Source organism: Protopterus annectens, chromosome 3.part0, assembly GCF_019279795.1.
Source record: "Protopterus annectens isolate FY-2018-M chromosome 3.part0, PAN1.0, whole genome shotgun sequence".
Classification (NCBI taxonomy): Eukaryota; Metazoa; Chordata; order Ceratodontiformes; family Protopteridae; genus Protopterus; species Protopterus annectens.
Genome location: NC_056731.1, coordinates 400046753 through 400062040, shown reverse-complemented (window position 1 = coordinate 400062040; position 15288 = coordinate 400046753). Strand labels below are relative to the sequence as shown.

The following is a 15288-nucleotide window of genomic DNA, read 5'->3' as shown; positions in this document are numbered from 1 at the left end:
CATGTTTATGAACACCACCCGCATCCAGGAGGGGCCTGTACCATTTGTATACAGGGATTGTGTGCATCATTATGACATGGGACCTGGACAGGGTATCCAATTTGTGGATGTGTACTATTTGGAAGATGGCTATGGGGAAGCTTATTGGGAACATGTGAAAGGTATATATTCCCGATAATGCACAAGGGGAGACGTGCATCATGGTCAGGTGTTTAATCCCGGGTCGTAGGTTCTGCAGGACCGGGTGGAGGATGAGCAGGGTTGTGGACAAGTACTGCTAATCCAACTTGTGTCCGGATGTCAACGGGGGTGGAAATCATGTTGTGCCACCAAGTCTAATCTTGAGAACAGACACTTATCCCATGAGGGATGGCCAAAAATTGTGGATGCTGATGACCTGCATTCTTTTGGGTATATCCAAATGAGGGAGGGTTATACATGCATGGGATTTCTAGTTTGCAGGCCTGTGACTGCTTAGGGTGAGACTGCCTACTAGATGTGGGTAGGGGGCACTATGTGCAGATATGGCTGTCCCAAGCTAGCAGACCGAATATGGGTGGTTTTGGTGGACGTTCAGTGGGGGGGGGGGTGCTGTGGAGGGGACAATGGGTATTCAATTATGTATCCAGGTGTGTAGGAGTTGGATGACTCAGTTTAGGCCAAACCATTATGTGGTGTGAGCCAGTACCATTTTTGTACATGTGTATCGTACATTTTAATGTTCATATGTTTGTGGGATTATGTTCTGCAATATGACCTGACAGGGTGTATTGGGGATGTGAATTTATGTTCTTTAGTTTCCTTTTGGATTCTCCCACTGCTCCCTCATACACCTCCAGTTCACCTATCCGACCCAGTCTCCCCTTGGCGGATTATTACATTACCCATCACCCTCCTCCAAAATCCACATACACACCATCCATCCCTTCTCTGGTTGTTAGCCCATGACACAGACAGCAGTACACATTGCCTACTCTACATATCTCTGATACCATTATGGTTGTGAGGCCAAACTAGCATATTTGGTCTTCCACATGCTGTACTTCACCCACATAGGTACACGCAAATACTTATCTTTAATGACATGGTAGGTTGACCCAGGTTAGACCCATTCATTTTTAGGCCGTCCAGACAAGGACGACTTGGACCGAGAAAGGGCAGATATTAAGCAAATGCTCTAACCATTGGGCTAGGCTTAGCAAAGGGCAGCGGCATGCAAATACATTGCGTTTCACTTCCACTTGGTATAAAAATCAACACGACAATGAAATACGGACACGGGTTTTAAATGTAATAGTTCTAGGGACGGGGGCTCAACATTCAGCTATGTGCTTGTGTGTTTACTCCTGTTATTTTATTTTGGTGTTTGCGGAACTCTCTTGTATGCTTTGCATAAATTTCAGTATCCACTGACACTGACAGGATTGATTACTATTAGAGGCAGGTTGTACTAGTCAGCATTTTAGGTTGTGCGACTGTAGCAGACATGTTCACTCCTCCGTGCAGCGCTTAAACACGCCCCCTGCACTTGCGCACATTTCCTGTGCACATGGACTGTGCGGCAGCGTGCCTTCATTAATATGTATATGGTGCTGCTGCGCCATCTCTACGCTGCATGCTCAGCACAAGGCTAACACCGTCCTTGCGCCAAGCTTCATGAATCCCGGGAACTGTGTTTAAACAGGTTCATTGGAGGGTATAATTTTAAAGACTGTCAACTATGAGAAAGATATTGTGCACCTGTGCTGAGCACCACTTCTAACAAAGTTAAAGGACTGAAATATATGTTCTTCTGCCAGCTTAATGTTTTTATCTTCTCCTTTTTGACTGGATTTCTGCAAAGATAGCTTGTTCTATAGTATACCATTGATGATACACTGTTCTGTGAGAAACAGTGTATGTTCACTGCTTGAATATTTCACGGTATATATATATATATATATATATATATATATATATATATATATATATATATTTTTTTCCTCTCTATCTGTCTACACACACATATGTATTTCTACTCTTTGCTTACCGGGATAATGCAACTTAGCTACTGCCCTCTTTTCAGGGATGACCCAAGTGGGATATTTTACATCCATCTCATCAACTACCAACTCAAGTAGATGGCACCTTGGTTTAATGTCTCATCTGAAGGATGACACACTTAGTAGTGCAGCCGTCCCCTTATGCTACACTGCAATGTCATCTACCCAATATGTGAACAGAACCCACAGCCTTCTGCACCAAAGGTGAGTGTGCTACCTGATGCTCCACTGACACTAACAAGTGTAGCACATTGACTGTTTCACTTATGTAGAAGAACTAATATGCAATGTATTATGGTAGTAAAATATTGTAATAGACACAATGGTTGTGTATTTAGTATGTAATATAGCAAAGAAATCTTGTAACAGGTAAGTAAATGTAAAACACTGGGTGAGGCCCTGTTAAAAGGAAGGCCTATAGCTAAACAGACAGAGATGACATATTTTCCTGGGTAAGGAGTTGCAAACCAAGGATGAAGAACATAATGAAGAGGAACTATAGCTTTATCTGTGGAGTGTCAGAAGTTATGGATTTACCTGTGGAGTACCACCTTACCTATGGTGTATCAGGAGTTAATGTGTGACTTTTCCAGGAATTTAAGTTGTAGATGTACTTGCTGCAATTTTTTTTCAAAAGACTAAGGTGTCAAAACTCATTTGTTTTGCTGCTAATATTTTAATAAGATTCACATTGTAGCATAATCATTGCTAATATATGAGTGAAATAAATACAGCTCTTTCTTCCCTGAAATGTGAAAAAGGACCAATTTTAAAAACTTAAACAATCAGTATTATTACGCTAATAACCAGAAGGATTACTTATGTTTCTTTAAGGAAAGCATTTGAATAGTAAAATACCATTTTTATGGTAATTATTTAATGATATATGTTAATTCCTTAGCATTTCTACAATAACGCAGTTTACTTTGTTAGAACACAACCTGAGAAGATTTAGTTAATAAGCTATATCAGAAACATTTTTCTGTATACCTACCATTAAAATATTATAATATTTGAACAACACATAACTCTTGTTCCATTGTGGTTCTGCATGAGTCCTTGTATTTTTTGTCAGTTAGAAACTAAAGCATTTCCTATACAAAATGAATGATAACTGTGCATATTTGGGCTTTTGTATTTTTAACATTTGCTAAAAACGATAACCTACAAGTGTTGTTTCCTTTTATTCAAATATTATATGATTACTACTTTTCAGTGTAATATCTGTGATGAAATTCAAATCAGTGACTGAATTTATATATATATATATATATATATATATATATATATATATATATATATATATATATATATATATATATATATATATTCATTCTACTATATTTAGACTAAAGGGATTCATTTACTGAATGACGATTTATTATGTACCAAATGTCCAGCATTTATTATAATAATGTGTTAAATGTATGTTGATGATATGTGATTAGTCTATACGGTTCCTGCATTTGGCTGTTCATGGTTAAAAACAACTCCAGGGCAAGCATACCTAACTAATCAAACAAATAAATACATAACTAAGTAACTAAATCAATTAGTCAATAAATAAATAAATAAACAAAAGACAATATAATAACTATACCATAATAAAAGTTCATCAATTCTGGTTTGCTTTGAATAGTTAGAGTTTGTTGCTGTCAAATATAATATTAACATACACTACTGGTGTATGCATATCAATGACAATATTGTTAAATGCATTTGGTATAGTAAATATATGTTCACAGTGCTGCTGGTGGGTCAGACAAGAGCTCAAAGCTGGTGTTGATTAGTGTTTTAAAATTTACGGAGTGACAGACATTGTAGTTTTTTGGCAGTGCTCCTCTGATCCAGCAGTTTTGATATTTTCATGGTGTTGTCACATTTCTTCTGAAAAACAGAGAAATAGGAGCCAGCACAATAGCTAGGAGGCTTGAAGTAACGAATCTTTGGTCGCCTTGCTGGAACATGGAATGAAAAAGGATATTCTGTTATAGCAGTTGCACATTCACATTTCATTAAAAGGCAGTTGGATACATTCAGAATGTTTTAGTTTAGCTTTTTTTATTCTCGCTCTTTCTCTTTCTTCATGAATATTTATCCATTAGTTCTGTGAGACTTTTTTAAAAAATATTTAACTTACACTCATGGATGCATGCATACGCATGCATACATAATTCAAAGTCAATTCACTTTTGAACACTGCATGGATTAGTTGTCATGAATGTTAATATACTTTGCATCAGATTCTAGCTTTCCTAGCAAAACTGAGAGTATCTTTAGAATGCATTTTAATAAAAGACACTCTTGGCAGAGGTATAAAACATGCAATACTTTATAATTCATTCTGCCAATAAAACACAGTTACCACATGCAGGAAAATACACGTGTTTTTGTTATGATGCGTGGAATTACAAGCCTTGCAACTGTGTAGAAAATTAAGATTTTCCTATGACTCATCCAATGGCATATTGAGAAGGGTAGCTTCATTATAGTATTCAAGTTCTGTGAGATGTTCCCTACAGCCATAGACAGTGAGGGATGTTCCCTGCAATCACAGACAGTTCCCTACAGCCATAGACAGTTTGGGATATTCTTAGTCCTAGTTACGAAAAAGTATTATCTTTAGGTTTTCACTAACAGTACAACCACAACATGCACAAAACATTCTGGTATCTGTTGAGAAAAAAAACGAGTCCTTTCAATATCACAGCCAGAGTCTTCAGAAATTTCACAGACAGAAAAATTGATACATTTGTTGAAAGTATGTGCAAGATACCAGCAAACAGACTTCAAAACAGTGAAAGTCTGCATGTGGTAAAGAAAATGTTCCTGTTCAGTGAATCCAGGTACAATGCTCAGCGACTGCAAATGATTTAGATGTTTACTGGAGCAAACTGAATATTTAAAGCCATCAAAAGCCTGTCATCTGAGGAGGTTTAGGCATAACTTTATTTTATTCGGGTCTATATTACATGATCGAAGTTTCAAAACTTCGAATCTGATATGGTCGACACCATATGATCGAAGTCTTGAAACTTCGAAAATGTAATAAAAACAACAAACTACACAAATAAGTCATTTAAATGCTCTAAGCAGGGGGGCAAGACCCCCTGCACCCCCCAAGTGGGGGGGTGGTGCCCCCCACATGCTCCACTACTTAAATATACCAACTCTAACATCACACTAGAGTGCAGAAAAGGGAAATCTTCCCTTTCTGTGCTGTACGGAGATCTCCGTTAAAAGATTCAAAGTTTCCAGACTTCGATCATATGGTTTTGACCATATCAGATTTGAAGTTTTGAAACTTTGATCTTCTGATATAGACCCTTTTATTCTGCCTGTTTCTTGACCAGGTAAGTCCACCAGACACAACTGTCCATTATCAAGAATGACCGGAGAACAGTGTCTATTTAAGAGAGTGGCTCAGAGTCACAAACTAGTCAAATGAAGTTGAAAGGAATCAAATACTGTACCCTGGTAATAGAAAACATTTGATTAACAGCTCAGAGCTTTAGTTCTCTGCAAGACTTACTGCCAGTCTGTATAATGATGACAAGTACATTTTTTGTTGAATAACCACTATGCAACCTGTAAAAGTGATACCAAATTCAGGCCATAGTTATAAATATGTAGATTGTCTGGTTATGTTTCAGAGTAGTCAAACCTATCATGCAACAGGTGACACTGTAGCCCAGGAATTAAACCTGTTCTTAGTTCAAAGTTAAGGAAACAGTTATGTGTTTGATTTTGTTTATTCCTATTTTTATCCAGATAAGTGAACTGGGCCTTTTTGAACGTCTTTAGTCATGACTGATACCTTAAATTTAAATCCTTAATTTCAACATATTTTAAGGGCAATGAGTAGTCAGATTACCTCTCTATCTATCTATCTATCTATCTATCTATCTATCTATCTATCTATCTATCTATCTATCTATCTGTCTATCTATCTATCTATCTATCTATCTATCTATCTATCTATCTATCTGTCTATCTATCTAAATGTGTGTGTGTGTGTGTGTGTGTGTGTGTGTGTGTGTGTGTGTGTGTGTGTGTGTGTGTGTGTGTGTCTGTGTGTGTATAGACCTATGTCCATATGTATCTATCTATCTATAACATCTATCTATCTATCTAACAACATAAGAAAACAAGCAAAGCAAAATATGAAAGGACTGATCAATGCTAGCAGCTTGAAAAAGAAACTTTACTCCCTACAGCACCTTCTCACCTCAAAGACATTGACGTCTATATAGTGACTGAGACATGGTTTAAAATAGCAGAGAGAGCACTCCAGCTGTGCAAGGCTATAATGCCTTCCACGTGTTTAGATCAGCTGCTGTGCAGGAGGGGAAAGAGGTGAAGGTGCCTCAGTCTTCTTTCAGAAGAGATGCATCAATATGGCTAAGTATCATGATGCACTAGAGCCTCTTCCTGTCCAAATCACCATTGGAAAGGTCCTATACCATGTAGTGGCTAGATGCAGAACTCCCTCTATGACAAATGAAAGCCACAATATAGTAACTAGAATCACTTAGTATTAAACTCAGTACCATTTTCTTAGGTGATCTAAACTATCAAACTACAGATTTGGAAACTTACACCACCACTAGTCCACAAGCACAGAGATTTCAGGACTTTGTCAGTACAAATGCCTTGGAACAATTAATCAGAGTGCCCACTTGGGAGAATAACATCTTGGATATGGTCCTTACTAATATGGGAGCATCTTGCACAATCCCTTGCATATCTTTGTCCCTTGAAAGGTCTGACCATAATGCAGTCTCCTTTGAAATAAAACTGAAACCAGAGATCTCTTTCACTCAAGGTGAATTTAGAAGTTTCTTTAAGACAAACTACCTACTCCTAAGTGATACATTGGCTAGCATCAAATTCCCACCAAACCCAGTTAACTCCATTGAATGCACAGAAATGTAGACTAGCACACTATATCAGCATGTAAACAGCTGCATAGATGCAGCTGTATCCTGCAGACAAACACCAGAAACAACCCCATATGGTGGACCCGTACTACTGACAAGCTTTATAATTTCATCAAACGTAAGAAGAGTAATTCCCAGAAAGTTAGAGCCTTTGCCACTGAAATAAACAAACAAGCAGGAGGTTAATAAAATCCACTAAAGCCAGAGAATAAAACACCTACCCAAGCCAAAGACAATCACAAGGCATCTTTCAATTATGTTCATAACTGGGAAAGTGCAAAACAGAAATACATTGAGCTGATTGTGAACAGCGTTACCTACACCGAGGTTGAAGATATATGCAACCTACTGTCTGATAAATTTAGCACTGACTTTACCCCTCTATCCTCTGCTCTTCAAGATACACCTGAAACTAGATCACCTCCAGCTATCACAGAAGACCAAGCCCTAAAAGTGCTATCAAAAGCTAAAAAATACAGCATTAATGAGCCCTGACAATATCTCTGGATGCATCTTAAATGAAGCACAAATCAGCTATATCCCAAACAACACTGTTTAATCTCAAACTCTATATAGTTTTTGTACTAAGTGAATGGAGAACTGCTAATGTAATTCCCCCTGCATAAGGGAGAAACTTCCACAGATCCAGGCAATTACAGTCTGACCAGCCTCATATACAACACTATGAAAGACTTATCATGGAAGTAATCAATTAGGGCATAGAGAACCTCCAAACACTGGACCCATCTCAATCTAGATTCAGCAACACTAGGACATACTTACTCAACCTGGTGGATGTTTTGTAAAGTTCACCAAAGCAATGGATGAAGGCATACGTTGACCTGGACAGAGCTTTTGACAATTTCCCACTCAGACAAAGTTGAAAAGCTAAATAAACTAGAAATGAACCCCTCTGTCACTTCCTGGATTGCCAACTGGCTCAAAGATGGGGTGCAGATAATCAAAATAGGGGAAGTTTCTTCCACAAAGAGGCCAGTCACCAGTGGAGTCCCCCTAGGGTTCTGTGCTAGGACCTTTCCTGTTTGGCATCGACTTTTCTGATGTAAAAGCCAATATCAAAGGGTCTGACTGACTGTTTTCAGATGACTGTAAGGCAGGAGCAGTCACTGAATCTCCAAATGACTTATCCAACAAAAGTAGAATAAAATGTCCAGGTACCACAGTCATAAACCAAATAATCCACTTTAATGCAATAAAATCACAGGAGCAACCACCATTAGGGCTTTCGTCTTAGCCACAAGACTTCTTCAGATACTCCTTCCATGTGTTACAGATCTTTTATATACAACATAATTAAACATTAATTGACAATTTAAAGAAACAATACCAAGTGGCACTTCATATTCATCCTAAGAAACTATCAAAAAAACATTGTATTAAACATCATCTCTTTTTGAATTTTTGCCTTTTTAAATAAACTATATAATAACTCCTTAACTATAACAAATGTAAAACCTTTTCTTAAAAAAGAATATTAAAAAATACTAAAATAATACCATATCAGGAATTTAAACAATGATGCTTGTAAACAATAATCTTAAGGGCTATAGACATAACCCTTCTTTATACCCTACATGAAAAATTCACACTAAAGATGCTTTCTGTACTAAAACTGGTTTGACAGAAATGTATTCATTTAATCCAGGGGGGTATGTTAGATTTTAACCTTAGTTGTCATTTTAATTCTTTATTAAGCAGCATATTCTTTAAATCACCACCCCCTGTGTTGTTTCTAACTATGTCTATAATGCCAAATTTGTATCCACTAAGCAGCCCACAATGGATTGAATGTTTATATAAAACGCTAGTCTCTTTCTTAGTTTTGACATCATAACAATGTTCGTATATCCTGTCTTTGAATGCCCTCTCTGTTTTGCCCACATAATATGCGGGGCATCAATTACACCTAGCCAAATACACTAGCATCTTTGTGTGACAGTTACCTTTGCAGAATTTAACCAAACTGCCAAGCCCATTTTCCAACTGTATGTTATTCTCCCTCGGAATATTAGAACATTGTTTACAACTACCACAGGGAGCTGTAGCCTTTCCATCATAGTTATTTTGAGGTAAAGGTACCGCAGAAATTCTTTTTAAATTAATACCTGTCCTAAAAGAAAAAGAAGGTACTTGACCAATAATTTCAAACAGTTCCTTGTTAGCCTTCAACATACTCCAATTATTCCCTATTATTTGCATAAAAGGTTCAGAAAAAACATTATATTCTATTACACATGCCCTTTGATATTTATTAACAATTGCTGTTTTAGGATTATAAATACAATGTGTGTTAACATTATTGATGTTATTATTATTTGCCCTATCTATCAATGGCTTACCTAAAAGTGATCTATATTTATGTCCCCAACCCCTGTAAACTTCTTCCAATACCTCATCAATCAATGTATCAGGGTATCCCCTCTCTATGAGCATAAGTTTCAGTTTACTAAACTCATGTTCTAGGTCCTCATGCTCTGACGTCATATGGGCAATACACACTGCCTGCCCTTTAATTAAGCTCCTTTTCATGAACATGGGATGATTACTAGAAAAATGTAAGTAACTATTACACCATGTAGTCTTCCTATATATTTTGGACTTAAAACCATTTTTAGTTTGTAATATAGTAGTGTCCAAATAATTAATAGCTATCTTATCCCATGTGTATGTAAATCTAAGAAAGGGGGTGCTGCCATTAATGTACTCAACAACATTTTTTACACTATCTTCCGCTCCTTCCCATAATATAAATATATTGTCCAAAAATCTTACATATAGATGAATGTTCTTCATATAATCACTTTGAAATACAAATTTATTCTCCAATTCTAACATAACTAAGTTGGCATAAACTGGTGCGCACGCTGCCCCCATTGCAACACCACTAATCTGCTGGTAATATTCACCCTGAAAGTGTATGTAATTATTATCCAGCACTACCTCCATCAATTCCAAGATAAGCTGAATTTTATCATAGGGCAAAGTAGATAGTTTATAAACACTGTCACTGAAATATTTAAACCCCTCAACTCTAGGTATACTAGTAAATAAATCAGTAACATCAATAGTAAGAAAACTCAAGTTTTCCTGCCAAACCTCATGGGTTAGTTTACTCAAAAATTCCCAAGAATCTTTGATTAAATGATTAGTATTTATTAATATTTCCTTCATCCAGTAATCTATAAATACTGCAATGGGATGTGTTTTTGAACCCTTAGCCGATACGATTGCCCTAAATGGAGGTTCCTTAATACTTTTATGAACTTTAGGTGTTCCAAAAATAATAGGAACTTTAGGATTCTGTTGTTTTAAGAAATATAATGTCTTCCCACTAATCCTATTTTCTAACGCATACTCTTCCAGCAATTAATCAATCCGTCCATAAGCTATGTTGATCTCATTTTTAAAAACAGGAGAATATGTCTTGATATCCATCAAGATGTTTGTAATAACATTGTTATATTCCTCCATACTGTACAAAATGACACCCCCTCCCTTATCTGGTTTCATAATACGTAATGAACTATCATTTTTTAATTCATTAAGCAGAGCTCTTTCTTCCATGCTTAAATTATTTTGCCCTCTATTTTTCTTGTGAACACCATATGCCACATATAATTCATCAGTAACTTGTTTTTCAAAAGTCATGAGAACTGGATGAAGGGGGGGGATTTATAGTACTACCCGTGGTAGGACCTAATTCACTTACACAATCTATTGCTTCGTTATTTTTATTTTTATACACCATAGCTAAATTAAGTTTCCTTAAATATAATTTCAGGTCAACTAAAGCATGTGCAATATCTCCTTCACTCGAAGACACAAATTTAAACCCCTTGGACAACAACAAGAAATGTTCTTTTTTCAAAGTTATACCACTATAATTGCATATTTTGAACCCATTATACTCAGCCACTATACCATCCGTATCAGCCTCATAAGTTATGACACTCTCATTCAAACCCTTTTCCAACCCTTGTTGTTCTTGTATGATGTTTGTGGGCGATGTTACCCGAATCCAAGTTGTACCTGTTCTTGTTGGCCAGTCTCTCTGACCTTCTTGGAACATCCACATTTTTTTGTTGGTCTGAAAAGGAATCAAGTTCATCCAACCCTCTATGAACTTCATTCCTAGTCCTGTCTTCTGTATTATGTTGAAAATTCAACCCATCGCTCTCCAAATGAACTGTACCCATTTTGTTATACATATATTGTTCTTTAACTCTAGGCCCTGGATATGCCTTTTTACTTGCATACTGCTGTGTGTCTCTTAACAACTTTTTCTGTTTTTTCAAAAAAATATTGTCGACCCTTTTGTTAACCCTAACCAGTACTTTTTATATAAATTTTCATATTCCATATATAAAAGATCTTTTAAGATGTTATTATTCAATTGTTCCACCTCTTTCTTTAATGCTTCTATTGTAACTTCGTTATACTTCATAAGCTTTTTAAGCAAATTAATACCACCATCATCAAAAAAAGAGTGAAATTCATTAATACCATCTTGTGTATAATTTATACCAAAAGGATATTTAAAAATCCTAAGTCCTGGCGGAACAATATTTAAATCACAACAACATTGCAAATAACCATTGTCCATCTGGACACACTTTAGCTTAAAAAGTTTTTTCTCAAAGCTGAGTATCATATCTTTTAATGTAGTAGACTGTCCATTGTTGTCTGTAACTTGTACATTTGTATTTAAGTCACTTGTAGGGACAAAATTATAGTTTACAGAAATAATGTCCCCCAAAGATACTATGTCCCCAACTGAGATCCTTATGCTCTCCATTCTAACGGGAATGTCACTCGCTTCAAAAACATTAGCTACAGTGCCTTTAATGCACCTGGTTGGTGCTTGTTCTTTATTAACCTCAGTCGATGTAGTGATAACCTTCATGGAAGCCATTCCTTTAGTGTTATGTTTATTTCCTTCCCTCAAAGCCCACGCTGAGTGCACAGACATTTCCACTCTAGGGCGAGCTGGGACCATTTGCAGTGATGATGTCACCAGCACTAAGTTCAATCTACCAGATACAGGGGAAACAAAGTTTGTATACACGACACTGCCGTTCAGCTCATTTTGACTAAGCAATTCAATTAGCTTAGTCAGATCACCCTTCAAGGCAGTAATTTCTTCCCTCACTGCACATAGCTCCATTTGGGTATGTTGTGTGTCATCCAGCACACCGAGGTCGTCCTCAATAAGTGTAGAGTTGCTGGACCTGATCTCAAACGCCATTAAAATATCCGCACGTATAACCAATCACAAAAATAGGATGAAAGAAGTGCCTTAATATCACCAGTTGGTATTTGTAGCTTATGCCAGTACCTGGAGCTCAGAATACTAAGTCCAACCAGAAACAGGAAATCAAAACTAGTATAAATAAAATATATAATAACTCCTTAACTATAACAAATGTAAAACCTTTTCTTAAACAATGATGCTTGTAAACAATAATCTTAAGGGCTATAGACATAACCCTTCTATATACCCTACCTGAAAAATTCACACTAAAGATGCTTTCTGTACTAAAACTGGTTTGACAGAAATTTATTCGTTTAATTCAGGGGGTATGTTAGATGTTAGATTATATTGGTATAACTTTGAAAAAATAACATTTTTTGTTGTTGTCCAAGGGGTTTAAATTTGTGTCTTCGAGTGAAGGAGATATTGCACATGCTTTAGTTGACCTGAAATTATATTTAAGGAAACTTAATTTAGCTATGGTATATAAAAATAAAAATAACGAAGCAATAGATTGTGTAAGTGAATTAGGTCCTACCACGGGTAGTACTATAAATCCCCCCCCCTTCATCCAGTTCTCATGACTTTTGAAAAACAAGTTACTGATGAATTATATGTGGCATATGGTGTTCACAAGAAAAATAGAGGGCAAAATAATTTAAGCATGGAAGAAAGAGCTCTGCTTAATGAATTAAAAAATGATAGTTCATTACGTATTATGAAACCAGGTAAGGGAGGGGGTGTCATTTTGTACAGTATGGAGGAATATAACAATGTTATTACAAACATCTTGATGGATGTTTCTAAAATGAGATCAACATAGCTTATGGACGGATTGATTCATTGCTGGAAGAGTATGTGTTAGAAAATAGGATTAGTGGGAAGACATTATATTTCTTAAAACAACAGAATCCTAAAGTTTCTATTATTTTTGGAACACCTAAAGTTCATAAAAGTATTAAGGAACCTCCATTTAGGGCAATCGTATCGGCTAAGGGTTCAAAAACACATCCCATTGCAGTATTTATAGATTACTGGATGAAGGAAATAGTAATAAACACTAATCATTTAATCAAAGATTCTTGGGAATTTTTGAGTAAACTAACCCATGAGGTTTGGCAGGAAAACTTGAGTTTTCTTACTATTGATGTTACTGATTTATTTACTAGTATACCTAGAGTTGAGGGGTTTAAATATTTCAGTGACAGTGTTTATAAACTATCTACTTTGCCCTATGATAAAATTCAGCTTATCTTGGAATTGATGGAGGTAGTGCTGGATAATAATTACATACACTTTCAGGGTGAATATTACCAGCAGATTAGTGGTGTTGCAATGGGGGCAGCATGTGCACCAGTTTATGCAAACTTAGTTATGTTAGAATGGGAGAATAAATTTGTATTTCAAAGTGATTATATGAAGAACATTCGTCTATATGTAAGATTTTTGGACAATATATTTATATTATGGGAAGGAGAGGAAGATAGTGTAAAAAATGTTGTTGAGTACATTAATGGCAGCACCCCCTTTCTTAGATTTACATACACATGGGATAAGATAGCTATTAATTATTTGGAGACTACTATATTACAAACTAAAAATGGTTTTAAGTCTAAAATATATAGGAAGACTACATGGTGTAATAGTTATTTACATTTTTCTAGTAATCATCCCATGTTCATGAAAAGGAGCTTAATTAAAGGGTATTGCCCGTATGACGTCAGAGCATGAGGAACTAGAATTGAGTTTAGTAAACTGAAACTTATGTTCATAGAGAGGGGATACCCTGATACATTGATTGATGAGGTATTGGAAGAAGTTTACAGGGGTTGGGGACATAAATATAGATCACTTTTAGGTAAGCCATTGATAGATAGGGCAAATAATAATAACATCAATAATGTTAACACACATTGTATTTATAACCCTAAAACAGCAATTGTTAATAAATATCAAAGGGCATGTGTAATAGAATATAATGTTTTTTCTGAACCTTTTATGCAAATAATAGGGAATAATTGGAGTATGTTGAAGGCTAACAAGGAACTGTTTGAAATGATTGGTCAAGTACCTTCTTTTTCTTTTAGGGCAGGTATTAATTTTAAAAGAATTTTTGAGGTACCTTTACCTCAAAAGAACTATGATGGAAAGGCTACGGTTCCCTGTGGTAGTTGTAAACAATGTTCTAATATTCTGAGGGAGAATAACATACAGTTGGAAAATGGGCTTGGCAGTTTGGTTAAATTCTGCAAAGGTAACTGTAACACAAAGATGCTAGTGTATTTGGCTAGGTGTAATGGATGCCCCGCATATTATGTGGGCAAAACAGAGAGGGCATTCAAAGACAGGATATACGAACATTGTTATGATGTCAAAACTAAGAAAGAGACTAGCGTTTTATATAAACATTCGATCCATTGTAGGTTGTTTAGTGGATACAAATTTGGCATTATAGACATAGTTAGAAACAATACAGGGGGTGGTGATTTAAAGAATATTCTGCTTAATAAAGATTTAAAATGGCAACTAAGGTTAAAATCTAACATACCCCCTGGATTAAACGAATACATTTCTGTCAAACCAGTTTTAGTACAGAAAGCATCTTTAGTGTGAATTTTTCAGGTAGGGTATATAGAAGGGTTATGTCTATAGCCCTTAAGATTATTGTTAACAAGCATCATTGTTTAAATTCCTGATATGGTATTATTTTAGTATTTTTTAATATTCTTTTTTAAGAAAAGGTTTTACATTTGTTATAGTTAAGGAGTTATTATATATTTTATTTAAAAAGGCAAACATTCAAAAAGAGATGATGTTTAATACAATGTTTTTTTGATAGTTTCTTAGGATGAATATGAAGTGCCACTTGGCATTGTTTCTTTAAATTGTCAATTAATGTTTAATTATGTTGTATATAAAAGATCTGTAACGCATGGAAGGAGTATCTGACGAAGTCTTGTGGCTAAGATGAAAGCGCTAATGGTGGTTGCTCCTGTGATTTTATTGCATTAAAGTGGATTATTTGGTTTATGAC

At 35.8% G+C, this 15288-nt stretch overlaps 1 protein-coding gene across 1 annotated transcript in view; it reads right to left on the bottom strand.

Annotated features, from left to right (window-relative positions):
• Nucleotides 1-3684: 3684 nt before the first annotated feature.
• Nucleotides 3685-15288, bottom strand: part of LOC122796397 (calcium/calmodulin-dependent 3',5'-cyclic nucleotide phosphodiesterase 1C-like) — a 2375955-nt gene continuing 2364351 nt past the window's right edge. The window contains exon 16 of the mRNA XM_044064848.1: nt 3685-4000. Within this exon, the coding sequence (XP_043920783.1) occupies nt 3837-4000 (164 nt within the window). The 3' untranslated portion in view covers nt 3685-3836. The remainder of the gene's footprint in view (nt 4001-15288) is intronic.